Genomic DNA, 26,465 nt, shown 5'->3' on the forward strand with positions numbered 1-26,465 from the left:
AAGGATGTCAAGGGAAGAATGAATGTAAAAGATTCCCCAAGACTGGTGACCACCTACATCAAAGTCATTTGAAACATGTATTAAAATATGGACTTTTGTGTATGGATGGATCTTCAAGAAACTGTTAACAGTGTTTGCCTTAGGGAACTTAAGATGGAGGTTGGCGAATAATTTACAAATTAGCATTTACCCATTCAGTTCAGTTCAGTTCAGTTCAGTCGCTCAGTCGTGTCTGACTCTTTGCAACCCCATGAATCACAGCACGCCAGGCCTCCCTGTCCATTACCAACTCCCGGAGTTTACTCAAACTCATGTCCATTGAGTCAGTGATGCGAGCCAACCATCTCATCCTCTGTTGTCCCCTTCTCCTCCTGCCCCTAATCCCTCCCAGCATCAGGATCTTTTCCAATGAGTCAACTCTTCGCATGAGGTGGCCAAAGTATTGGAGTTTCAGCTTCAGCATCAGTCCTTCCAGTGAACACCCAGGACTGATCTCCTTTAGGATGGACTGGTTGGATCAATTTACCCATTAGTATTATTTAAATTTTTACCACAGGCATCTTTTACCCAAATGAACAAATATGTTGAAACGCACATTTCCAACTTCTATCTCAGACTTACTAGGAAAGAATCTTCAGGAATGGGGCCCAGGAACCAAAATTTTTAATAAGCTCTCCTGGCAATTTTAATTATAGTCAAGTTTGGAAACCCCTAAAGGAGCTTCCCAGGTGGCACTGGTGGTAAAGAACGCGCCTGCCGATGCAGAAGACGTAAGAGACGCAGGTTCAGTCCCCGGGGCAGGAAGATCCCCTGGAGGAGGGATGGCAACTCACCCCAGTATTCCATAGGGTCACAAAGAGTCAGACATGACTGAAGTGACTTAGCACGCAAAGGAGACAGCTTGTAACAGAGCTTCCAGTTCTTAGAATAAATGTATTATGGGTAAAAAGGAAAGGGAAGGGCAATAAATTCAAGGACCAGAAATCATCCAGAAGATAAAGGCTGAAAAGAAGCCCTGATATCCATAGGATAGCAAGTTTTGGTAGAAGAACGGGGCAGAAGTAAGCTAGAAAGGGGGTGAGGAATAAACAGAAGATGAACAGACAGTGGCAATGAGGAGCATGGGAGTGAAAGGAAGATACTAGAACCTGACTGCAGCCATGGAGTTAAAAGACGCTTACTCCTTGGAAGGAAAGTTATGACCAACCTAGATAGCATATTAAAAAGCAAAGACATTACTTTGCCAACAAAGGTCCATCTAGTCAAAGTTATGGTTTTTCCAGTGGTCATGTATGGATGTGAGAGTTGGACTGTGAAGAAAGCTGAGCGCCAAAAAGTTGATGCTTTTGAACTGTGGTGTTGGAGAAGACTCTTGAGAGTCCCTTGGATGCAAGGAGATCCAACCAGTCCATCCTAAAGGAGATCAGTCCTTGGTGTTCATTGGAAGGACTGATGCTGAAGCTGAAACTCCAGTACTTTGGCCACCTCATGCAAAGAGTTGACTCATTGGAAAAGAACCTGATGCTGGGAGGGATTGGGGGCAGGAGGAGAAGGGGACGACAGAGGATGAGATGGCTGGATGGCATCACCAAGTCAATGGACATGAGTTTGAGTAGACTATGGGAGTTGGTGATGGACAGGGAGGCCTGGCGTGCTGCGATTCACGGGGTTGCAAAGAGTCGGACACGACTGAGCAACTGAACTGAACTGAACTGAGGGGTAACTACACCCAGCGAAAAGGTTAGCATTAGAAATTTAACCTAATCAAGGTACTGACTTGTCAGTTACTGGAAGACAAGAGAGGGCTTCCAGAGCTGAGCACCTGATGGAGAAATTGCAGCTCAGGGTGAGCTCTGCTGTTAGTGAAAAACTGTGGGATGCAAGGTTTTATGTTTTTAATTTAATTTGAAAGTGTGGGATGCAGCCTAAGACTTGAAGTAGAATTCAGTTCAGTTCAGTTCAGTCACTCAGTCGTGTCCGACTCTTTGCGACCCCATGGACTGCAGCATGCCAGGCCTCCCTGTTCATCACCAACTCCCATAGCCTACTCAAACTTGTCCATTGAGTTTGGTGATGCCATCCAACCATCTCATCCTCTGTCATCCCCTTTCTCCTCCTGCCTTCAATCTTTCCCAGCATCAGGGCTTTTCAAATGAGTCAGCTCTTCCCATCAGGTGGCCAAAGATTTGAAGTAGAATTAAAACATAATTAATAAAAGAGGATTGAACTGGAATTGAAGTACTCAGATAGAAATGATAAAGAAAAGGTGTCACGGGGACAACAGGAGGTAAGAGAATTGGCCAGAAGTCACAAATGCTGGCATCTGGTGTCCGAGTGAACAGAAAGCTGTCCCTTGGGGGGAACAGCATTGCTTTGGAAATGACATATGGGAAGCACCAAGACTGCTTTGCCTGGCTTTTTTTTCTTAAACTGGAATATAGTTGATTTACAATGTTGTGTTAGTTTCAGGTATGCAGTAAAGTGACTTAGTAACACACATATACATATATTCTTTTTCAAGTTCTTCTCTATTATAGATTCACAAGGTACTGAATATAGTTCCCTGTGCTATACGGTAGGTCCTTGTTGTTTGTCTATTTTATATATAGTAGTATGCATCTGTTGGTCCTCAAATCCCACTTTATCTCTCCCTCCCCTTTCCCCTCTGGGAACCATAAGTTTATTTTCTAAGTTTGTGAATCCAATTTCTGTTTTGTAAATAAGTTCATTTGTATGATTTTTTAGATTCCACACAGAGTGATATCATATGATATTTTTCCTTTTTTCTCTCTGACTTATTTTACTTAGTATGATAACCTCTAGGTATATCCATGTTGCTGCAAATGCATTCCCTGGCTTTTTTTTAAATTAATTAATTAATGAATTTTAATTGGAGGCTAATTACTTTACAATATTGTGATAGTTTCTGCCATACACTGACATGAATCAGCCATGGATTTACATGTGTTCCCCATCCTGAACCCCCTCCCACCTCCCTCCCCATCCCATCCCTCAGGGTCATCCCAGTGCACCAGCCCCGAGCACCCTGTCTCATGCATCAAACCTGGACTGGCGATCTGTTTCACATATGGTAATATACACGTTTCAATGCTATTGCCTCAAATCATCCCACCCTCGCCTTTTCCCACAGAGTCTAAAAGTCTGGCTTTTAAGAGAACTCACAGATGCAGGAATGGGAAGGGAGTAGTACTTGGCAGAAAAACAGATGGAATGCTATCTTCAGAGGGTACCAAGTACCAATATAGAGGAGGCCTGACAAATTTATATGCAGAGAAAAAAAAAACTTGAGTAAAAAAAAGAAAGGTCTGCAGCGTCAGAATGACGGGAGAAATACATTTGATCTTAGTCAAAAGGCCAAGAAGCAATTGATGGGGGAAATAAAAGGCTGATAATGGAATTTTCAGAAAGACACTAAATATTTTCAAGTATCTTTGGAAATAATTGTTTGACAATTACATTCTAGTTCCTATTATATGCTGGCTTTTGTGCAAGGTGATCTGGCATCATTAATCAAGGGGACATTCTCCACCATCTCTGAGATTATATAGTCCAGTCTAGAAGACACAGACAAGACAATAGACAAGTAAAATGGAGTGACAGAATGAGGAAACATACAGTGCTGAATTAGGTCTATGTAATCTAGACTTGAGAAAAGTCTAGAAACTAATACCTAATTTATATCATAAAGTTGATAGCATAAGATCTATATCTGTTTTCCTTAAGACACTGTCTCCATCACCCTACACAGCCCCTGAGATAATAAAATATCTGTAGAATGAATAATCTAGAAACTGAAAGATTGAGACTGCCTGGAAGTCTATATAATCCAAAAAGCCTTCCCACTATAACCACCTATAAATTCGGGGTAATACATAACGATTCTTTCAGTGAATAGATAAACTCCCCTGGTATCAAGAGAGAATGACAAACAGAATGGGAAGCCTCACGAGTGCTCTAGAAACAGGAAAGTGATAATGGGGAAAGAACGGCCAGACTCATCAACCTGGGAGCTTGGCTTTTAATGCTGACACTGTCCTGAGGACAGATCTTGGCACAAGTGAAGGGCACAGTTAGAATTAAGATGCTGCTCTAACATTAATATTGGCAACATAAGATGGCTATACACTTAGTAAAAAATGTGAGCCAGAAAAGATCGGCGCATTGGCCAGAGTTTGTATATCTCCTGTACACATTCTATATTAAAAATACTCTTGAGAGGCTGGAATGCACCTACCCACAGATGCAGGTGTTTGAGTTAGCATTCAAACAGCTGCCTGGTTGAGGCATCACCCAAGCAGTGATAGTAACACAAAATGTGGACCTGAGTGATGAAATCCCTGCCACTGCTCAGACAAACCAATGCAGAGCTCCTGATAAAATGTGTCCAGCTCACAGCCCACACTGCACAAGACTCTCAGGGACAGCTCTGCTGAAGGTCAGCTTATAATCCAAAATTTAAAAATAAGGTTACAATGCACCATGAAAGAGCTAGGAGACCATACAATTAGCAAATTGAGACCCCAAGAATTTCAGAAAATGGAGCAATTTCATAGTGGCAATAAAATAAGTTTGTTTAAAATAATTCAAAACATAAAGGATGTAACCCAAACCACGAAAAGAAAAGAGCAACATTAAAAAAGAACAGATGACTGTAATATAACAGATGTGAAAAATATATGTAATAATACTGAATGGATTAAACAGGAAAGTAGTCAGCAGAAGAACAGTGAAATGGAAGACAAAGCTATGAAAAATAGACAAGACATAGCACAAACATATCACACTGGGAAACATTAAACAGAAGCTAAGACAGAAGAATGGAAGATGGATGATCCAACATACATCTAAGAGGGCTTTACAGAAGAAAAAAATGGAGAAAATGAGGAGAGACAATATTAAAGAGACAATGACTGATAACTCTCATTTAAAATAGGATGAGTTCAAAACAAATAAATAAAAAATAGCTACACACATTCTAGTAAAATTGATGACCATCAAAGACAACGAGAGACAAAGAGACCTTAAAAGCAAACAGAAGTCACAGATAAAAAAAAATTGTGAAAAGAACGACAATGGACTGTGGGCAGATTTCTAATACCAACAATAGAAGGCAGAAGACAATAGAATTATATCTTGACCTATAGCTGGGAAGGAAGGAAAAGATAGGCTAAGGGTAGGGCTTTCACTGTTTCTATTACATTTTATTTATTCAAAGTATAAACTATAAAGGACAGAGCTGAAGCAAATAAGGTCCAGTGTTAACTTCTGGTTAATCTTGATAATAATACATAGCTATCTGCATTGCTAAATTTTGTCCTTTTATATATACAAATTATAATTTTAAAAAGTAAAGGATGAGTTAAGAGTTAATCAGAAGAAAAACAGGAGTGGAGATAAAGAATGTTCCAGTAAAAAGAAAGAGCCTACGCAAAAAATGCTCAGGAGCAGCAGAGTGCATACACATTCTAGAATATAAAAATAATGAAAAGTGGTTGAAATAACAGAAGCGACTGAAATGGAGGGAAACTCTTAAGAGATCTGCCTGAAAAGAGAAGAGGGCCAGATCGCACAGGTTTCACAAACCATGTAAAGAGTCTGGAATTTCCCCTGCGAGCACTAGAAGGCAATAATATATTTTAAACAGGGAATGGAGACCCCACCCTAGTACATTTTAGATTTATCACTCTGACTGCTGTGTTTAATAAAGACAAAAGAATCTCCATTTATAATGTTCAGTTGGAAAACAATGGTGGTAGTGTGAATTTGCATGGCAATAACATAAATGAAATGGAGACAGATCCAAGAGATATTTACATTGGTAATGGATATGGATTTGACAGTAGGGATGTGTGAAAAGACAGTATCAAAGATACTATTATATGGAGTTCATTTTGAGCATCTGGGTAAATGGTGATCCATTCACTGAAATAAGCAGAGTGTTTTGGCTAAGAAGATAATGAGGTCACTTTTGGAAATACTAAATTTTAGGACTCGGTAGGATATCTAACAGGTATTTAGATGATACAGATCTAATGCTCAGAAAATAGACCCAGCCCAAAGATCTGAAATTGCAATTCATTAGCTTGCTCCTTGGAAGAAAAGCTATGACAAACCTAGGTATCATATCAAAATACAGAGAAATCACTTTGCCGACAAAGTATGGTCAAAGCTATGGTTCTTCCAGTAGTCACGTAAGGATGTGAGAGCTGGACCATAAAGAAGGCTGAGAGCTGAAGAACTGATGCTTTTGAACTGTGGTGTTGGAGAAGACTCTTGAGAGTCCCTTGGACTGCAAGGAGATCCAACCAGGCCATCCTAAAAGAAATCAGTCCTGAATATTCATTGGAAGGACAGGTACTGAAGCTGAAGCTCCAATACTTCGGCCACCTGATGCGAAGAACTGACTCATTTGAAAAGACCCTGATGCTGCGAAAGATTGAAGGTGGGAGGAGAAGGGGACGACAGAGGATGAGATGGTTGGATGGCATCCCTGACTCAATGGACATGAATTTGAGCACTCTCCAGGAGATAGCAAAAGACAGGGAAGCCTGGCGTGCTGCAGTTTATGAGGTCGCAAAGAGTCAGACACAAGTTAGCGACTGAACAAGCATCTCGTTCGATATGCGAATTGGAGTGGACCAGATAGGGGAAGTGAGGTCTGAGAAGAGAACTTAATAAATGACAGCGTTTGAGTGATGAGTAGAAAAAGAGAGGCTTGTAAAGAAAGCCAAGGATGTACAAACAGAAAAGATGAAAGAGGAAAATGAATGCGGCAGTCATGGAGACAGACCACTCCAATCACCCTGGAAGAAACAGCTTTTGCTTTAGTTGTCAAGAGGCAATTAACCGCCAGCCTCCAACTACAGCACGTGCGGGATTTGTCACAGGGGTTGAACCAACACTGCTGTGCTTTCCCTGGGAAGCCCAGAGCCAGAGACCGCACGCGGCAGCGGCACTAGAACCCACCCTTTCCACCGAACATGGACTCCTCCAACCAGCAACGTTCACTCAAGAGCTCCTCGTGGGAATAAAATCATCTCATCAATTGCCAGAAGCCCGTCTTTGTCACTGGCCACCCCAGAACTAGCATAAATGGAACATTAACAGAGACTCCATCCCATCCCAATACCAATACCCAATACCCACCACCCACTTATCAAGGCTGATCTGGCTACTACAAACAGTGAAAGTTCAATTGTTATTAAAAGAAATCAGTGTGGCATTATTACTTTATAGCACCACATGCCCACTCGGTGACAAGTTAATCCCACTGAGCCCTTTCTTCCTAGAAGGACCAGTGGTTTATCGTCATAAGAGTGGACATTATTGGTCACTATTCACCTTTCCTGCCTCGAGGGCCTCACCGCTATCTGAGAGATTTCAAAGGGTCTGATCCACAGGCATAGAATCTCATACAACAGAGCATCTGACCACGAGACCTGCTTCAGAGAGAAGGAGACGGGGGGCGGGGGGGCGGTGAACCCGTGTCACAGGATCCACTGGCCATATCAAGCATCATATCATCTAGAAATAATTGATTTTATAGAACAATGGAATAGCTTTCCAAAGGCACAACTGAAGTGTCCTCTGCCATGATGGAGTACCATTATGCAGGTTGCATATTAGGATATTGTGTCCCATTAGGATACTGTGTCCCCCAAATGGTTCAGCATCTCAGTATCTGCCCTCAATGAGCAATGGCAGCCCGACCCTCAGGGATGATCAGAGAGCCACTCTGAGGCACCAGGCAAGCAGAGTGTGAAGTGGGGGAATCCAAGGGCGATGTCATCACCGACAAATGCTACCAAACGTTCAGTCCAGGGAAGGCTCTAAAAATGTCCACTGAATTTCACAACCAAGGTTGTTGGTGTCTTTGGCAAAGAAATTTTTCAGTTGAGTAATGGGGGCAGAAGCCAGATTGCACTAAGCTAAAGAGTGAATGGGAAGTAAAACTATCAAGAGAGCGGCTTGAGAAAACTATGACTGCTCTGCTGTGAAGGGAAGGAGACCAGGAAGTAAGAGTGGCAGATGGACTAAGATGTAAGAACTATAGAGGAGTGTTTTTTAGAAGACAGAAACTCAAGTGTGTTTAGACAACAGTGGAAAGAGTCTGGGAAAACAAGAGAGAGGGGGAAAGTCTAGGATGAAGAGACCAGCAGGCAAAGGAAACAGGAGGAAAGATTCCTTTTCCTTTGTTGTACGAGTGGAGGAGGTAAGGATGGAAGTGGATGCTTTTAAATTAAGGACTTGCTATTGCTTTGTTTTTGTAGCCAAATTCCCCCAACATCCCTATATGATACATCTGTGTTCCCGAATATTTGATAAGCATGATGATGGTGGTAGGAGTTTAGTCGCTCATTTGTGTCTGACTCTTGCGACCCCGTGGACTGTAGCCCACCAGGCTCCTCTGTCCGTGGGATTCTCCAGGCAAGAACACTGGAGTGGGTTGCCCTTCCTTCTCCATTTGATAAGCATAACCCCCCTGTATTCTTACTCCGCTGAAAAAGAAAGAGCGTTCTTGAGAAATGAAGAGCCCCCTGTACACTTGAACAGTTACTTCCCTGGTCTTCCCACCAGTTCTTCAAGGTAGGACAGAGCCATTCCTTGGCTTCCATTTCACAAACAGTGAGACACAGAAAGATTAAGTGCCTTGCTGAAACGTTCACGACTCACTGAAGGTCTCCTGACTTCTGATCTCCATTTCTGTTGACCATGCTGACTATAGTCTTGTCACATAGTCTTACAAGCATTTCCTTACTGCATGGACACCTCCATCCTCTACTCTTTACGATGACTTTTAGCTGACACAGCTTTAACCACGATATTTTCCCCTCCCTACTTTGTTGCTATTGACATTGAAGATGTTGGATACAGTATACAAAGAAAGCATAGCCCCTCCAGGTCCTTTTATTTATGTATTTTTTTTTTTTTTTGGTCATGAGATATACACTTTGTATAAATTGCTGTTTCTAAAGAGCAAAAGGGGGACGTCCCTGGTGGTCCAGGGGTTAAGAATTCACCTTGCACAGCAGGGGTGCAGGTTCGATCCCTGATTGGGGAGCTAAGACCCCATATGCTGCAGCTGGGACCTGAGGCAGCCAAATATATACAAATACGACAACAACAACAAATGGGTGAAATGAACCAGAACGTCCACTGTCACACAGAACCGAGTCAGACCAAAACCTTCACGGATTCTTCCATGCTTCGTAGAGCGCATTTCAGAACTTCTGGCTTTGTTGTTTTAGATTCCAGGGATTGAGGATGGTTTTGAAATGGCAACTTGGTTATGCTACATAAGAAGGCCAGCCAAGCATTAAATAGGGGCATCTGGAGAGTCTGGAAATACTAACAGTTCTTTTTAGCCAAACTCTGACACAGAACAGATAAACCTTTGTTAGAGATTTACAAGCCGTATTGGGACAGAGACCCTCCCAGCTAGAATCATGGTCACTTTTCGCTCCTCACAGTAACTCCTAGGGGATGAATTGCTCTGGAAGAAGATAAGAAATCTTGTAAATCTGGGGAATGTCCATTTTGTGCAGCGCACACGTGTTTTTGCTCTTCTTAATAAAGCTGCACAGCCCTCAAGCAGGACAGCTGGTGGGTGGTCCCTGCATGGAAGCTTGCCCTTCCCAAGTCACTGTCATGCCCACATTGAGGGTTAAATCAGGCCGGATCTCACAGCCTCTCAGACCCACTACTGCTGCGGTGAAAAAAGATAACGTGTGATCCAGGCTTTGCTCTGGTTTACCAGGTACTGCACACGCACGCCACCGGCATGACCTCACGCGATCCTCACAGCCACTCCATGACGTGTGTGGGGCTGGCACGCTTTGCTAGCTTGTGCATCGAGTGAGTTGAGCAAATAGTCTCCCTCCCAGTGAGTGGGTGGAGAGCTAGGATCATTGATGCATTTATGCCTGTGCTGGGTCTTCGTCGCTGCCTGTACGCTTTCTCTAGTTGCGGCAGGCGGGAGCTATTCTCTAGTTGCGGTGCACAAGCTTTGAATTGCGGAGGCTTCTCCTGTTGCAGAGCACGGGATCTAGGCATGTGGGCTCAGCAGTCATGGTGCGCAGGCTTAGTTGCCCAGGGGCATGTGGGATCTTAGTTCCCAGACCAGGGATTGAACCCATGTCCCCCACACCGGCGGGCGGATTTCTAACTGCTGGACCACCAGGGAAATCCCTGGAGAGTGAGGATTTGACCACATACCTTCTGCCTCCAAGTCCAGAGTGGGTTGGGAAGAAACAGCTGAGAAGTAAAGTCTGGTAAACATAAGAGGAAGAATAATTTGCTTCTCTCATATAACCTTTTTTATTCTCATCAAGTTTTCTTTCTTGGCATATCGGTTAAATGTTTAATGGAGGCAGAGAATATGATTATAAGAAACACCATTACAAATGGGGTATTGTTTGAGTTCTGCAGTTTCCCTATAACAAAGAAAAGTCCTTAGCATAAATCCTGGCTCTTAAAAGAGTGAGAGTTTTGGATAATGGCTCATGCATTGCTATTAAGTCACCTCTTTGTACAAGTGTGGACTGAGATCACCACGAGATCCAGAGGGACAAGAACATAGTGTTCCTCGCCCAACTGGCTAGAAATAGTCTCACTCGCGGGATGGGTCTTCTTAAGACCTTTTGACATGGGAAACTAGTTCTGAAGCTCTAAGCCTCTGAGAATAAGTTTGTGTACGATTCTGGTGCTCGGATCATTATATCTAAGGTGCAAGGCGTTTGGACAAGGAGTGGGGAAGCCCTTTATACCGGTGTGTCAGAAATGAACGTGCCCGAAAACCTCTGAAAGGAAACAAAAGTGTGGCCTTCTACACCTGTGTCCCCACCCCCGCCCCGGGCCACTCGTCTGATCACCCACGTTCTTTCCATCCCAGCAACGCTGATGGAACATGCAAACGTTATATTCAGTAAAAGAAGCCAGACACAGAGGTCACATCTTGTATGATTCCATTTACATAATATGTTTGGAAAAGGTAAATCCATCCCCAGAGACAGAGAGCAAATTAATGGTTGGCAGAGGCTATGGACAGGGCAGAAATAGAGGTTGATCAGTACAGATTGCTTTGAGAGATGATGAGAGTTTGGAACTAGAGGTCATGGCTGTAAACATTACGAATGCACTAAATACCACTAAAAGGTGCACTGTATGAATTTCACATCAATGAAGGCAGGTGGGGGGAGGGGAGGGGACAGAAAAGGACCAGATTAAGGACATTAACCACAGGATAGTAGAGAGAGCCTTGGATTTAGAGTTAGGAGACCTGCGTTTGAATACTCTTTTTCACTTATACATGTTGTGACATAAAAGATAAGAGAGGCGACATTTCTTAAGTCTCCGATTCCTCATCTAAAGTGGAGTCAAACAACTACCTCACGTGGCTACCGTGAGTCCTAAACAAGATACAGTATGTGAAAACACATAGTCTCGGGCTGGACATGGAGCTGACACACAGAATATCACATAACACGAGAAAACAATGTAACAGTGATGGGCTTTTTAAGGCAGGACAGGAAACCCACTGAATTCATACTGTAGCTCAAACTCTTATGGCAGGTAACTTGGATTAATAAACCATAGTAGATAAAAATCTTGACTATTTTCAGAAATCTTCTCTGAAGGACTAGATGTTTTTGAAACTTAAGTTTTCTGGCACCGAGGCATTAATTTAACCCTAAAAATGACTGTTATGGCCAATTCTTCACACTATGGCTGTGTTTGAATTATATAGAGTTACTCTATCTCATCAATTGAAGATGCACATTAAAAAGAAAACTTTAATATCTGTGAAACCAGGAGTCCACTGATCAAAAGAGAGGCTGGTTCACCCTAAGGAAATTTCTACAGTGCCACCCTAGAGGTGATTCTCAACCCCAGAGGACAAGATGCCTCCTTCTATGGATGCCAACCAGTGCCAATACAACGGACACGAATGAAACGTCCATGGTGATAGGGATTAAAGCCAAAGAAGGGCTCCTTCTCATCAAAGCTAGTCAAGATACCGCTTCTGTCAATGCCCGACCTGCGGACAGCAAAGCCTCATGCTGGACCATTAATATGGCAAATTTGCTCAGAAAACAGCCAGTCATTTGCTGGCAGTTTGGTTACACTGGACCCTTTCCCTGTTATAGAAAGTAGTGATTCATTTAAAAAAGAATCTTTACGTTGGATTTGGGTTTGCCTTCTCTGATCTCAATGCCTCCACCAGGGCCACTATTCAAGGGCTTATAAAATTCTTGATCCACCACTATGAAAGCCTGCACAATACTGAACAAGCAACGGTACGACGTTGCATCACAACATTCAACCAAGAGGCACACTCCATGGCTGAGAAGGCACAACAAAGGGGACATGTGTAACTCACGTGTTATACCGTGTAACTCACCGGGCAGAAGCGGACTGCCTAATAAAGTGAGGGGCTGACCCATCACGGGCTCAGCTAGGTGAGGGACAGGGAGGCCTGGCATGCTGCAGGCCATGGGGTCGCAAAGAGTCAGACACGACAGAGCATCTGAACAACAAGGTCGCAACTCGGAGGCTGAGTCCTGCTTGGCTGAGAACCTGACCTGATGAAGCACACACACACACTGAACCAGCAGCTGCTGTATGCTATTGTGTTCCTTAAAGCTAGAATACCTGGGTCTGAAGAGCTAGGGCTGTTGCTAGGATTGGCCCCTCTCGCCATCACCATAGTGACCTACTTCCGGAATTGGAACTTCTCAATTCCTGCCAGATTAGAGGTCCTAGTTCTGGATGGACGGATTACTTCCATCAAGTAAAGTACAGTGATCCTGATGCTATAATAATCATCTGGTCATTTGGGCTCCTCACCCCAGTGGAAAAATAAGAAAATAAAAGATTATCTCTATTGATGGGGATAATAGAACTGTGAGAAGCTAGGTGGCTGCTACGCACTACATTAGTAGCTACAGGGAGTAGGTCTAGAACCCAGGAATTTCACTGGGACATATCTTGGTTCTTCTGTGGCCAGTGATAATTGTGAATGAGAAAAGGCGGTGACTATAGTTGATAAGGGCAAGGCAACTAAGGGTTTCGAACCCTTGGAGGTACAAGTCTGGGTCTTTCCACCAGCCCTTCACCCCAGCTGGTCTCGCCCTTTCTCTCTGAGGGTGAGAGAAATCTAGAATTGGAGTTGCAGAGAGATGACAACTATCAATTATAAACTTGGGATCAACTGCAACAGAGGAGACTTCCGTTAGTGTCAGAAACCCTCTGGCATTGTTTTGTAAGGACTGTATCTTGAAGGGAGCTCAGTGACTGACTGGACTTGTATCTCCCTCTCTCACAGGAAAGAAGTAAGTATCTTATTTGAACAAAACTGAAGATCATATATTTCAGTCTGGGAGCAGGATATAATGGAAAACTCTGAGTGGTACAGAGTGAACTACACTGGAGACCTCTTATACATCACTTGAGATCCTCTCAGCCGCCTTTTCTAGCCATGCTGCAGCCAAGAGTTCATGCAGAAGTCAACTCGCTTCCCCCAGGCGCACCGTGACAGTAACGCATCTCAGCTCTGTATCACACTGCTCTCTCCTTCCACCCCGGGGCTTTTCTGTTAATATAATATCTGGGAACCATTTTATCATCCATGCACAAGAAACCCAGAAGCTTGGTGAGTTAAACACCCTGACCTACAGGGGATTTTTTTTTTTCCCTTGTAATTTGGAAGGGGTTTGAAAATCCTTACTAGCTTTCTATCATTCAGAAAAGAAAACAAATAAATATTATATATATATATATGTATAAATATATATATATTTGTGTGTATAGGCTTCTCTGGTGGCTCAGGAAAGAAGCAGTAAAGAATCCACCTGCCAATGCAGGAAACACAGGCTAGATCCCTGGGTTGGGAAGATCCCCTGGAAAGGGCAATGGATAAAGGAAAGGATAGCTTTTAAAAGTCTTTTTTTCTCTCTTTTTAACAATCTGACTCTCAAATTTGAGCAATCTGCTTCTTTTGAAAAATCTTAAGCAAATAATTTAGGCTTTCCAGGGGGCACCAGTGGTAAAGGACCCACCTGCTAATACAGGAGACGTAAGAGACACGGGTTTGATCCCTGGGTCGGGAAGATCCCCTGGAGGAGCGCACAACAACCCACCCCAGTATTCTTGCCTGGAGAATCCCATGGACAGAGGAGCCTGACGGGCTACAGTCCTTGAGGTCACAAAAGAGTCAGACACAACTTAGCGACCAAACAACAACAAAATGTGTGTCTGTATATATAATAATGACATATAATATATATATAAGTACAACAATGATCTGCTCCTCTATAATTGCTCTGATCTCTTTTCCCACAACCCACTCTCCTTCAGCCCCATTTTTCTCCTTGCTACTTCTTAAACATCCTATGCATGTTCTTCTCACGTCCCCCCTGACTCTGGGTCCCTGCATGTATTCAGAATCTTTCCTCCCCTAGATATCAGCCTGGCTTAAGTTTTTTTTTTTTTTTTAATCCTTCTGTTCTTTATCTAAATGTCACCTTCTCAATGGGACCTTCTCTGACCATTTAAAATGTAACTTCCAGCATTCCTTCTCCCTCTTCCTTAATTTTTCTCCATTACACTAATCACCACCTGACACTCTATGTGTTTTCCTTTTTTATTTATTAACTTGTTTTTGATGACTACTTTTCCTGCTAGAATGTAAGATCAAGGGGGTCATTTATTATCTATCTCCAATGCCTAGAATGGTACTTGCATATAAAAAGTGATCGGTGGAAAAAGAAAGGAAGGAAGAATAACTAGAATGAAATGCCATTTATCCCAAAGTAAGATTTCTGGCTATCTCAAATCTCTGGAGCATGGCCATGAAGCCAGAAATAACTGAAAAGGATGCTGAGAGGGAAACCGAGCGGTCACCAGCCCACTGAGGACTTTGCCACGGGAAAGCCTCCCAGTTACCCTCTCCCTTTAAAGTCTGTTTATTCACATGTCCACCTCCTTTCCCCAGAGTTAGCCTTCTAGTTTCTCAGCTCACAAAAGACTGAAATAACAAAATATAAGTAGCACCTGGCAATAAGAAGAGGCAATTTCAATCCCCTAACTGGAGTTGAGTAATCATGATAACACTCGGGTGTGGGTAAAATTAAGCTAATGCTTGCAAAATGTAAGCCAAGAGCTTCGTGTATCATATAAATACAGGGATTGTGTTTTTGAAAGAAAAAATTGGGACACAGTGAGTTCTTCCCAGGTGCAAAATGGGTGTGGGGAGTTTAGTTAAGATGACGATGAAGTATTTGAATTTCTGGACTATTCTGATGGTAAAAAATCTAGGGCATATTTATATGTCACTACATGTAAGACAGTAACATTTATAAGATGCTTGAAAAATCACAAATGCCTGCTTGTAATTTTAAGAAGAGAATTGTTTTGAACATTTATGGAACACCCTAAATGTCCTTAAAGATTCATACAAAAATGAAGCAAAGTAAGTAGTGTCTGACATCTAAATAGAACCTTTTAAAATCCAATGTGTAGCTTTGAACAAATGGTACCACTTTGCTCATACTTGAAATTCTCTTCAATGATTTTAATTGCAGTAAAGAAAGGCCACAGATGAAAGAAACACACTGACCAGCTTCAGTGAAAATGGAAACAGGGTCAGTGTGGAGGATTTAATGTCAGATATGAGGCCTAGACTCTTGTAAAACCTGGTTTTAAACTATTGAAGAATAACCACATTCAGTGAACTTCTAGCCTATTCAAAGGACAGGCTAAGTGTGAGGCATAAGAAAGTAACCATAATAACATATTCTGGAGAAATATATCACCTCCAAATGTCAGTAAGTTTTAAAAAATATATATATTGCAGCATTCTTTGCAGTAAAATATTTACAACAAAAAGAGTTATAGTTAACACCAAATGTATACTTAGGGTCACATAAAAATCCCAAATTATGCCCAAACAGAATTGCTATGGTAATTTGGCTATTTGTCTTATTTGAACTCAGCCTGTTGGAACGCATAAGAGATTGCCCTTGCAATTCCAATGTAAAATGTTTTATTGAGTAATTTATTTCAACCTGTGATTTAAGTTGAAAAGAAAATTATTTTTTGTACTGAGTTGACTTGTCAGTGCCTCCTATGAGCCAGTAAATGTTCTCAGCATTTTATACACATATATACAGAGGGGGAACACTGTGCTTCAGTGGAAAATTATGCATTGATTCAGAGCACATTCTTCTAAGATTCTGAGTGTGATTCAACAAGAGCTATTTTACAACTCTGTAGGTTGTAGATAACTGACAACAGTGCAAAATAATTTTGTCTGTAGACACACAAATTCTGTCTGTTAGAGCTTTATTTGACTCCACAAAGGAAGTTAGTTTTGCCACCAAAAGTGGGAGAGGGGACCCTCCTCACTCTTCTCACCCCCAGCAGCTAGGACATTAGCAGATAGCCTCTGCCAGACAATCAGAAGCTCTCATACCGGATATCACTCTCTGGCTGGCGATTCAAAGAGGCAGGGAAAACTGGGAAATGACTGATGCTGGCACATGGAGAGTGTCGTGGGTTTACAACCGGGGGCCAGCACTAGAGACGTCCTGTGGTTGTGACTGTGGTCTTGTCCGTGGAGTGGTTCCCACCAGATGGTTGGCGGTGGCTCCCACTTCCTGCCCGCCGTGGGCCTTCACCTATTTTCAAAGCCTGACTGTACAATGATTCTGTAAATTATAGGTAATTCTTTCAAAATATTTCTGTTCTCCATAAGCTAGACAGAGTGGGTTTTCTATTACTTACCAATGAAAACCTCAACTGTACCCACATACAGAGAATAACAGAATAAATCATGGAGCCTGGAGGCGTGGGGTGATGCTGCCTTTATAAGACACAAAGTATTGGTCCTTGTGTGGGTGCTGAAGCAGAGGGCTTCGCTTTAGATTGGGAACCAAATGTTATTCAGGTTATGACCACTAACTGAGACTAAAATAATTGTGCAATGTAGACTTAATGCACATGACCCTGAGTGTAGAACAGATATGACTTGAAGATATTTGAGATTATTTTGGGTGGAGTGTCCACGAGGCATTAAATGATAGTGAATCACACAGGGAGAAAGTGATTCCCTTTTCCATTGTCTTTCAGTCCTCCTGATATCAAGAAGGACACCAAGGAGGATTGGTATCTCCTTGTTATTTCTTGAACACTTATTACTGTTCCTTTATAAAAAAGAGAAAGCTGCCCGAGGCTCACCCCATTCACAGACAATAGTACTGAGCTAGGATAGAATTACATTTTGTTTTTGTGGTATTCAGTTTTCTGGTTACCTACTGTTTAGAGCAAGTCATGCTAATTTCCAGTGATAGTCACAACATAAGCCTTCTAAACAGATTTCTTTCAGTTAAAGAGGTGAGTCAGCCTAAAAATATTGAGTAAATAACATCACAGGCAGAGCATAGACAAGGCAACACAGCTGGAGATGGTGAGTACTGTCTTCTCTTTAGAAAACACCGGGATAGAGCACTCATTAGAGCCGCAGACCCAGAATGCAGATGACTAAAAACTGAAGCAGAATTCAGAAACAACAGGCCACAACAGCTCCTCCAGAAACCTGACTGAAGGCCGACAAGTACGTGACGGACAAACCATTATGCCACTGAAGCGCTGGACTCTGGAAGGCAAAAGACAGAGCGGGTGGAAGCAGTGACTGTCCCCATCACAAAACGAAAAGCAGGTGGGTCACCAGGACAAGGCAAGGCAAAGCGGCATTTTCCTGAGGAAAAATCCACACAAACCCAGAACCGACCTCCAACCCCATCCACCTCATCCAGAGAAGGGACGGTCTGGGACACGTAGGAGTAGCAGATGGCAGCTCTCTGAATGAAAGTGGTGGGTCAACCTTGCTCTCCTTGGCATTTAGGTAATAAGATCTACAGTTACACAGCAACATTTAAATCCTGAATTTTATGCTGCTTGCTTCATTTAAGTTCCTTCAGTCAATTGGGAGGAGTAAGTTTTTTCAAACCACCTGTACATTAAAGGTTCTAGAATGTTCCACCAGGGGAGTAAGCATGTCAGCTGTCCTTCACTAGTCACCTAGTGAGAACCACTGCTATAAAGGGAGGGTATCGGGCCCACCGGGGCCGGGGTGAAGTGGAGGAAACGATTTAGAACCACTGCTTCGGTGACAACACAGATGGTGTAACTCCCGCCCAGACCACCCGGCAGGTGTGTGGATGGTGAGCAAAGAGGCCATGCCTTTACCTTTCAGCACCATGCTAAGCGGCTAGAAGACAGCTTCAGGAAAAACTGCTCTTGGCACCAGGGTAATTTGCAACATGGCTAAGCAGTGGTTAAACAGCATCTACATTTGAAAAGGGGGTTACCACCAGATTGGATTTTTAATGACAAGGATCTGGTCTGTTCCACCCGGGAACGCCTTCTACGATAAAACTTGGACGTGGTCTTTCTTTTCCGCCCTCCCTCCCATCTCCTGTCCCTTCCTTTCTTCCTCCTTTCTTCCTTGCTTTCTTTCCTTCCTAACTTCCTATTTTCTGGGTGACTGCATACTTCTCAGGCCACCAGCCCCCGAGGTTATGTGTGGCTTGCTGGACATCTCAAACTTTCAGACTTCTTTCTCCAAAGCCTCACGCCCACACTGAGCAGAAAGAGCTGGCGGGGTGAGACCCGCTCTCCACCGCCGACGGGGGCTCCGGGGCGTAGCTCTGTGGTGGCCCACACCCTGGCACCACCGCTTCCCAGCTCTGTGACACCGCGCCAACCGCTTCATCGCTCTTGTGCCTCAGATTTCTCATCTATACAATGAGAGTAACAAAGTCACCTGCCCGAATGCACTTTGTGAGGATTCAGCGGGCGAGGAGGCATAAAGGACTGGGCTGGGAGCTGCCCATAGAGTACTCTTCTGTCAGTGTTGAGTTTTGCGTATTTGACTTCTCTGATAAGCTTGCCTTTCACAAAAGAGTTCTACTGCCCCCCAAAGATTTAAAAATCATTCTGCTGCTTTTGCCCAGGGTTGTAGTCACTGTTTACATGAGCAAACCATTTACCCCATACTTTTCGTCCATTTTCTCTTCTCCATCTCATGATAACATCAATCTTCAGAAGGCTTCCCCTCCTGCCCTGCTTCCTGCCGTCTTCCCATCATTTTGAAGGTCAGACTCTCCCCACCACTGTCTTTATCAGTGAGTCAGTGGGTGCAGACGGATGGGTCTCATCGCAGACTATTCTTATCGCAACACAGGCATCTGAGAGAACCTAATGGAACCCTCTCTTCTAACCTGAAGGAAATGTGCGTCCTCCCACGTAAATTATCTCACTTGATTATACCGTTAGCCACAGAAGGAGGAAGAGACGTGTCTTCTGACTCCAATTCAGTTGCTCCTTCTCTGACATTACCTTTCTCCTCATCGTTTGGAGGAAAGAGGACAGAATGACTCCCACTTCCCTTCCGCGGCCAGAGCCACCCTGCTCTTCAGTGGCTCTGGAAACTCTGCTCCCTTGAAAGAAACCTCTGAAGACGTGATGCTTCTGGTCTCCATTCCGCCCCCCCCCCCCCCGCCACACACACACAGTGGACAATCTGAGACCAGCGTATCTGTTTGTTCATTCATTCACCTAACAAGCTTTAGTTTTTTCAGCATTAAAGTAGTTCTACGTTGAATGGGGCTTCCCTGGTGTCTTAGTGGTCAAGAATCCACTTGCCAAGCAGGAGATGGGGGTTTGATCCCTGGGTCGGGAAGATCCCCTGGCGAAGGAAATGGCAACCCACTCCAGTATTCTTGCCTGCAGAATCCCATGCATGGAGAAGCCTGGGTGAGCTATAGTCTGTGGGGTCACAAAAGACTCAGATGTGACTTAGCAACTAAACAACAACAAGGGCTGAAAGACAGGGTCCCTGGGTCAGACAAGTTCATGTTCTGCTAAGACAGGCACTCAAAGAGATAACGAGTTACAGAAAACCCGTGTGTTGGGGCGAGGCCGGAGTTCACACACAGGGGGGATGCTGTCGTGGGGACAGAGCTCACTGAGCCTGGACTCATGGGCCAGGAGAGGCTTCCCGAAGGGAGTTAACCCCCACTCTGGACCTTGGAGTAGGAATCAGCCAGATGAGGAAAAGGGAAAAGTCACTATAGGCAGAGGGACTAGAATGTGAAAGGAAAGGCAAAAGCAGCCTGTGGGAGCAAAAAACTTGAGGGAAAGTTCCAGAAATTCTGCTCAGTAGCAGAAACTCTTTCCACCCCTGACATGTGACAGACTATGAGCCATGAGGTTTGAAAGAACTGGACTAGGTCTCAAAGGATCTTGTAGGCTCTACAAAAGAACTTTATCATGGGAGCCGCAAGGAGTAAAGGCAAGGGTTCCATCAAAACATCAAGATGCTAAGAACAGCTTGTCTTCTGGGGTGGCAGCACGAGCAATGAAGCAATACTTGGAGGCTGCACAGAAGTGTATTCTTGTGCTGAGATGTTCATAACCTACCGCTAACTGCTGGAGGGAATTTTAAACACAATTTCACCATTGCTTTCCATTTGTCTACCTGTGCTTACTGACCTTAACTGGGTTTAACCAGTTAAGTAAATAGGAAAACAAGATTGTTTTTACTATTCTTTCTTACCATTCTGTTTCTGATCACCCCCAAAAGTCTTCTTCCCTTGATTACAATCATCTTCTCAATTGTCATTGATTTAAATGTGTCTTAACAAACAACGGGCTTCCCAGGTGGCTCAGACAGGAAAGAATCTGCCTGCAATGTAGGAGAACCGGCTTCGATTCCTGGGTCGGGAAGATCCCTTGGAGAAGGGCATGGCAACCCACTCCAGTATTCTTGCCTGAACAATTCCATGGTCAGAGGAGCCTGAAGAGCTACAGTCCATGGGGTCCCAAAGAGTTGGACACGACTGAGCGACTAACACTTTTACACACAAAGCTTATTTAACATTAAGCTTCTAATTTGGTAACATTTAACATGCAGATAAAAATATATTATTTGAAATTTCATCTCTTCATATCTCTACCATGCTTATCCAAAAGGAGGTTTCTGGATGTGCTGCATAAGTGGGTGTGGCTTCCCAGGTGGCTCAGTGGTAAAGAATCTGCCTGCAATGTAGGAGACCGGGGTTTGATCCCTGGGTTGACAAGATCCCCTGGAGAAGGAAATGGTAACCCACTTCACTATTCCTGCCTGGAAAATTCCATGGACAGAGGAGCCTGGCGGGCTATAGTCCATGAGGTTGCAAAAGAGCTGGACACGACTCAGTGACTAAACAGCAACAAGAAGAAGCAGGTAGTTAATGATTGAGCAAGTAACGCATACACTTCATAAAAAGGATAAAGGGTATTCCATTTGGGCAGGTGTTACATCTGTAGATTCAACTAACCCTGGATTGAATGTACTCAACGGTGGGGTAGAGGGCATTCCAGAAAGTTCCAAAAAGCATAACTTGAATATTCCCCACACTGGCAACTATTGACACAGCATTTACATTGTATTTAACATTATTTACATAGCATTTAGACTGTAATAGGTTTTACAAGTAATCTAGAGGTGTTCTAAAGCAAACAGGAGGATGTGCGTAGGTGATATGCACTACACTTGAATCTCCTTGGATTTTAGTATACACAGGGATCCTGGAGCCAATTGTCATGGATGCCGAAGGACGCCTGTAGTTTAAAAAGAGCCCTGATCAAATTCTGTCAACTATTTGACGAATCAAGAAACCTCCCAAGATAACTTCTCATTTAGAAAGACTATAAAAATTGAAACAGTTTTTTTTTTTTTTTTGCAATTTTTCATCACCCAAAATAAGATTAAAAAGATCAGTTCTTGAGTTGTCATCAATCTCGTTTACATTTTAAGTAAAATTGAGGTCCTGGCTCAGGCAAAGTTCAGAAAAGCAACTCTCTTAGAAAGGACAGCTGTCACTTTTCATCTTGTACTAAAGTTTTGTTAACTTTTTCTGCGTTGCGATTAACTGGGGTATCCCCAATCCCACGTTTGACAGATGGAATGTTTACCCACTACACACACACACACACACACATACACACACGCCCTCTGGCCAGTTCTCAAGCTCTTTTTATGCACTTCCAGCCTTCTTCCCCAGCTGCCTGGGACCCTGGGTCCCCCCTCTCCTCCCAGGTACTCACAGGGTCTGCGTGCTGGGGGGTAAGCTAGGGATGCGCTGGATCTCCTTGCAGGTGACTCTGAAGTCGTCCTCCTGGCGGCATTCGCAGGGCGGAGACGGACACCTCTGCCCCCCGAGGCTGCTGGGCAGGACCAGAAGCAGCGCCAGCCGCAGGAGGGGCGTCGGCCGCATCGTCCTCGGGGCTCCAGGCTACCTCTGCGTGCTCCGCGATCGCCTCCCTCTCATCCCTCTGCGCCTCGGGTTCCTCGGGGCCGGGAGAGACGGCGCGGGGCGGGAGGGAGGAGGGCTCGATGGGGCTGTGACTTCAGCACCAAGCCGGAGGCTGGAGAGGGCACCGAAGAGGCTCTTAAGGGCTCTGTCGCCCTGGCAACCCTGCGCCCAAACCAGCTCCCCGGCTTCGCTCCCCGCGCCCCCAGCCTCGTCTGTTCCCTGCCTCCCTCTGCCCTCCAACCTGCCCCCACGCGCTCCTCGCCTCGCTTTCCTCCAAAAACCCTGGTTTGGACTGCCCCTCCTTTGCTGGTCTCGAAACCCAACGGGTCACCCCATTTTCCCGTGCGGGGCTCGGTCCCCAGGGAACTGCCTCTCGGGATCCACGCGCACGCACCCTCTTTATCCGGACAAAGTTCCAGGGGAACGAACTGTCCTCCCGGGGAGGACCGGGTCCCGCAGAACTTCAGCTCTCCCTGGCCCAGGGCGCCTCTGCCCAAGGGTCCGAGGCGGGCACGCGTGGCCGGCCAGCCCACGATGCGGCCGGGGCGCGCCTCTCGCGCAGGATCCTCGCGGGTCCCGCGGGGCGCGCGCCGACACGCGCGTAGGTCGCCGCGCGGGCTGGCCTGGCGGCCCCGGCTCTCAGCGTGGCGCTCGGCCGGGCAGGCGCTGGACTCTGGCGCCACCTGGTGGGCAGATCGGGGGACGGCGGAAACCAGTTCGGTCCAGTCGCTCAGTCGTGTCCCACTCTTTGCGACCCCCATGGATTGCAGCACACCAGGCCTCCCTGTCCATCACCAACTCCCAGAGCTTGCTCAAACTCATGTCCATCGAGTTGGTTATGCCATCCAACCATCTCATCCTCTGTCGTCCGCTTCTCCTCCCGCCTTCAATCTTTCCCAGCATCAGGGTCTTTTCCAATGAGTCAGTACTTGGCATCAGGTGGCCAAAGTATTGGAGTTTCTGCTTCAGCATCAGTGCCCGTGGCTTAAACGGAAATCGGAATCCAATGCTGCGATGCTGGAGTTGAGTCCCACCTGATAAATTGCGATCTGCCCAGGAACTTTATCGACCCCATGGATCCCCCCAGAAGACGGGAAGAAAAAGAAGACTCAGTGGGCACACTGTTGTCTGTTTATCATTCTTCACGCAGTAACCAGCAAGATAATTCAAAATAGAAATCAGATTGTGCCTGTTTCTCTCTTAAAAGCTTTTCTGTTGCTTACTAATTCTTCTTGAGGTAAAAGGAATATCATCTTAGGTACTACATGCTTCCATTTATGTGAACTTCTGGGATTGAAGAGAAGCTATGGTGAAGGAAATCAGAACTAGGGTTAGGGGAGATTGGGAAAAGACAGGAGAGAACTTACGGGGGTTATAGAAATTTTCTATATCTTGACTGGACATAGGTGGATGCATACATTTTCTAAAATTCACCATACTGTTCAGTTTGAATACATGCATTTTAGCTTTTGTAATGACTTTATTCATATTCCACCCAAACTGGAAACCAACCAAATGTCCTTCCACTAGGTAATGTATAAACAATAAGTGATATTAATACTTCCATATGATGAAATATTATTCCACAGTCAAACGAAGAAATTTAAAATTTTTTAAAGAAAATTAGATTTAAATTCTAAATCTTTAAGTTTAAATTCTTTCTTTATAGTCCACCTCTCACATCCATACATGACTACTGGAAAAATCATAGCTTTGACTAGATGGACCTTTTTGGCAAAGTAATGTCTCTGCTTTTTAATATGCTGTCTAGGTTGGTCATGGCTTTTCTTCCATGGAGCAAGCATCTTTTAATTTCATGGCTTCAGTCACCATCTGCAGTAATTTTGGAGCCAAAAAACTAGTCTCTCACTGTTTCCATTGTTTCCCCATCTATTTGCCATGAAATGATAGGACCGGATGCCATGATCTTAGTTTTCTGAATGTTGAGTTTTAAGCTTCCTCTTTCATTTTCATCAAGAGGCTCTTTAGTTCTTCTTCTCTTTCTGTCATAAAGGTGGTGTCATCTGCATATCTGAGGTTAATGATATTTCTTCTGGCAGTCTTGATTCCAGCTTGTGCTTCCTCCAGCCCAGCATTTTGCATGATGTACTCTGCTGTCAGTTAAATAAGCAGGGTGACAATATACAGCTTTGATGTACTCCTTTCCCAATTTGGAACCAGTCTGTTGTTGCATGTCTGGTTCTAACTATTGCTTCATAACCTGCATAAAGATTTCTCAGGAGGCAAGTCAGGTGGTCTGGTATTCCCATCTCTTCCAGAATTTTCCACAGTTTGTTGTGATCCACACAGTCAAAGGCTTTGGCATCATCAATAAAGCAGAAGTAGATGTTTTTTCTGGAATTCTCTTGCTTTTTCAATGATCCAATGGATGTTGGCAATTTGATCTCTGGTTCTTCTGCCTTTTCTAAACCCAGTTTGAACATCTGAAAGTTCTTGGTCCACGTACTATTGAAGCCTGGCTTGGAGGATTTTAAGCATTACTTTGAAGTGTGTGAGATGAGTGAAATTATGCAGTAGTTTGAACATTCTTTGGCATTGCCTTTCTTGGGAATGGCATGAAAGCTGACCTTTTCTAGTCCTCTGGCCACTGCTGCATTGTCCAAATTTGTTGGCGTATTGAGTGCAGCACTTTCACAGCATCACCTTTTAGGATTTGAAATGGCTCACCTGGAGTTCCATCACTTTCACTAGCTTTGTTCGTAGTGATGCTTCCTAAGGCCCACTTGACTTCACATTCCAGGATGTCTGGCTCTAGGTAAATGATCACACCATTGTGATTATCTAGGTCATGAAGATCTTTTCTATATAGTTCTTCTGTGTGTTCTTGGCACCTCTTCTTAATATCTTCTGCTTATGTTAGGTCCATACCATTTCTGTCCTTTATTGTGCCCATCTTTGCATGAAATGTTCCCTTGGTATTTCTAATTTTCTTGACGAGATCTCTAGTGTTTTCCAGTCTACTGTTTTCCTCTATTTCTTTGCACTGATCACTGAGGAAGGCTTTCTTATCTCTATTTGCTATTCTTTGGAACTCTGCATTCAGATGGGTATATCTTTCTCTCTTTTGCCTTTTGCTTCTCTTCTTTCTCAGCTATTTGTAAGGCTTCCTCAGACCACCATTTTGCCTTTGTGCACTGCTTTTTCTTGGGGAATATCTTGATCACTGCCTCCTGTACAATGACATGAACCTCTGTCCATAGTTCTTCAGGCACTCTGTCTATCAGATCTAATCCCTTGAATCTATTTGTCATCTCCACTGTATAATTGTAAGGGATTTGATTTAGGTCATACCTGAATGGTCTAGTGGTTTTCCCTACTTTCCTCAATTTAAGTCTGAGTTTTGCAGTAAGGAGTTCATGATCTGAGCCACAGTCAGCTCCCAGTCTTGTTTTTGCTGACTGTATAGAGCTTCTCCATCTTTGGCTGCAAAGAATATAATCAGTCTGATTTCAGTATTGACCATCTGGTCATGTCCACATGTAGAGTCTTCTCTTGTGTTGTTGGAAGAGGGTGTTTGCTAAGACCGGTGCGTTCCCTTGGCAAAACTCTATTAGCCTTTGCCCTGCTTCACTCTGGACTCCAAGGCCAAATTTGCCTGTTTGTGCAGGTATCTCTTGGCTTCCGACTTTTGCATTCCAGTCCCCTATAATGAAAAGGACATCTTTTTGGGGTGTTAGTTCTAGAAGGTCTTGTAGGTCTTCAGAGACCCGTTTAACTTCAGCTTCTTCAGCACTATTGGTCAGGGCATAGACTTGGATTACTGTGATCTTGAATGTTTTGCCTTGGAAATAAACAGAGATCATTCTGTCATTTTTGAGATTGCATCCAAGTACTGCATTTCGGACTCTTTTGTTGACTATGATGGCTACTCCATTTCTTCTAAGGAATTCTTGCCCACAGTAGTAGATGTAATGGTCATCTGAGTTAAATTCACCCATTCCAGTCCATTTTAGTTCGCTGATTCCTAAAATGTCGATATTCACTCTTGTGATCACTTGTTTGACCACTTCCAATTTGCCTTGATTTATGGACCTAACATTCCAGGTTCCTATGTAGTATTGTTCT

At 44.0% G+C, this 26,465-nt stretch overlaps 1 protein-coding gene across 3 annotated transcripts in view; it reads right to left on the reverse strand.

Moving 5' to 3' along the window:
• The window catches only part of TSHR (thyroid stimulating hormone receptor), a 159,933-nt gene extending 136,925 nt beyond the window's left edge, over positions 1-23,008 (reverse strand). For all 3 annotated transcript variants that reach the window (XM_043920155.1, XM_043920156.1, XM_043920154.1), the window contains exons 1-2: positions 22,774-23,008; positions 22,171-22,491 (exon numbers count right to left, since the gene is read on the reverse strand). In XM_043920155.1, coding sequence (XP_043776090.1) covers positions 22,171-22,340 — 170 coding nt within the window. In that variant the 5' untranslated portion in view covers positions 22,341-22,491; positions 22,774-23,008. The remainder of the gene's footprint in view (positions 1-22,170; positions 22,492-22,773) is intronic.
• Positions 23,009-26,465: the final 3,457 nt, after the last annotated feature.

The sequence above is a fragment of the Cervus elaphus genome, chromosome 12 (genome assembly GCF_910594005.1).
Source record: "Cervus elaphus chromosome 12, mCerEla1.1, whole genome shotgun sequence".
NCBI lineage: Eukaryota > Metazoa > Chordata > Mammalia > Artiodactyla > Cervidae > Cervus > Cervus elaphus.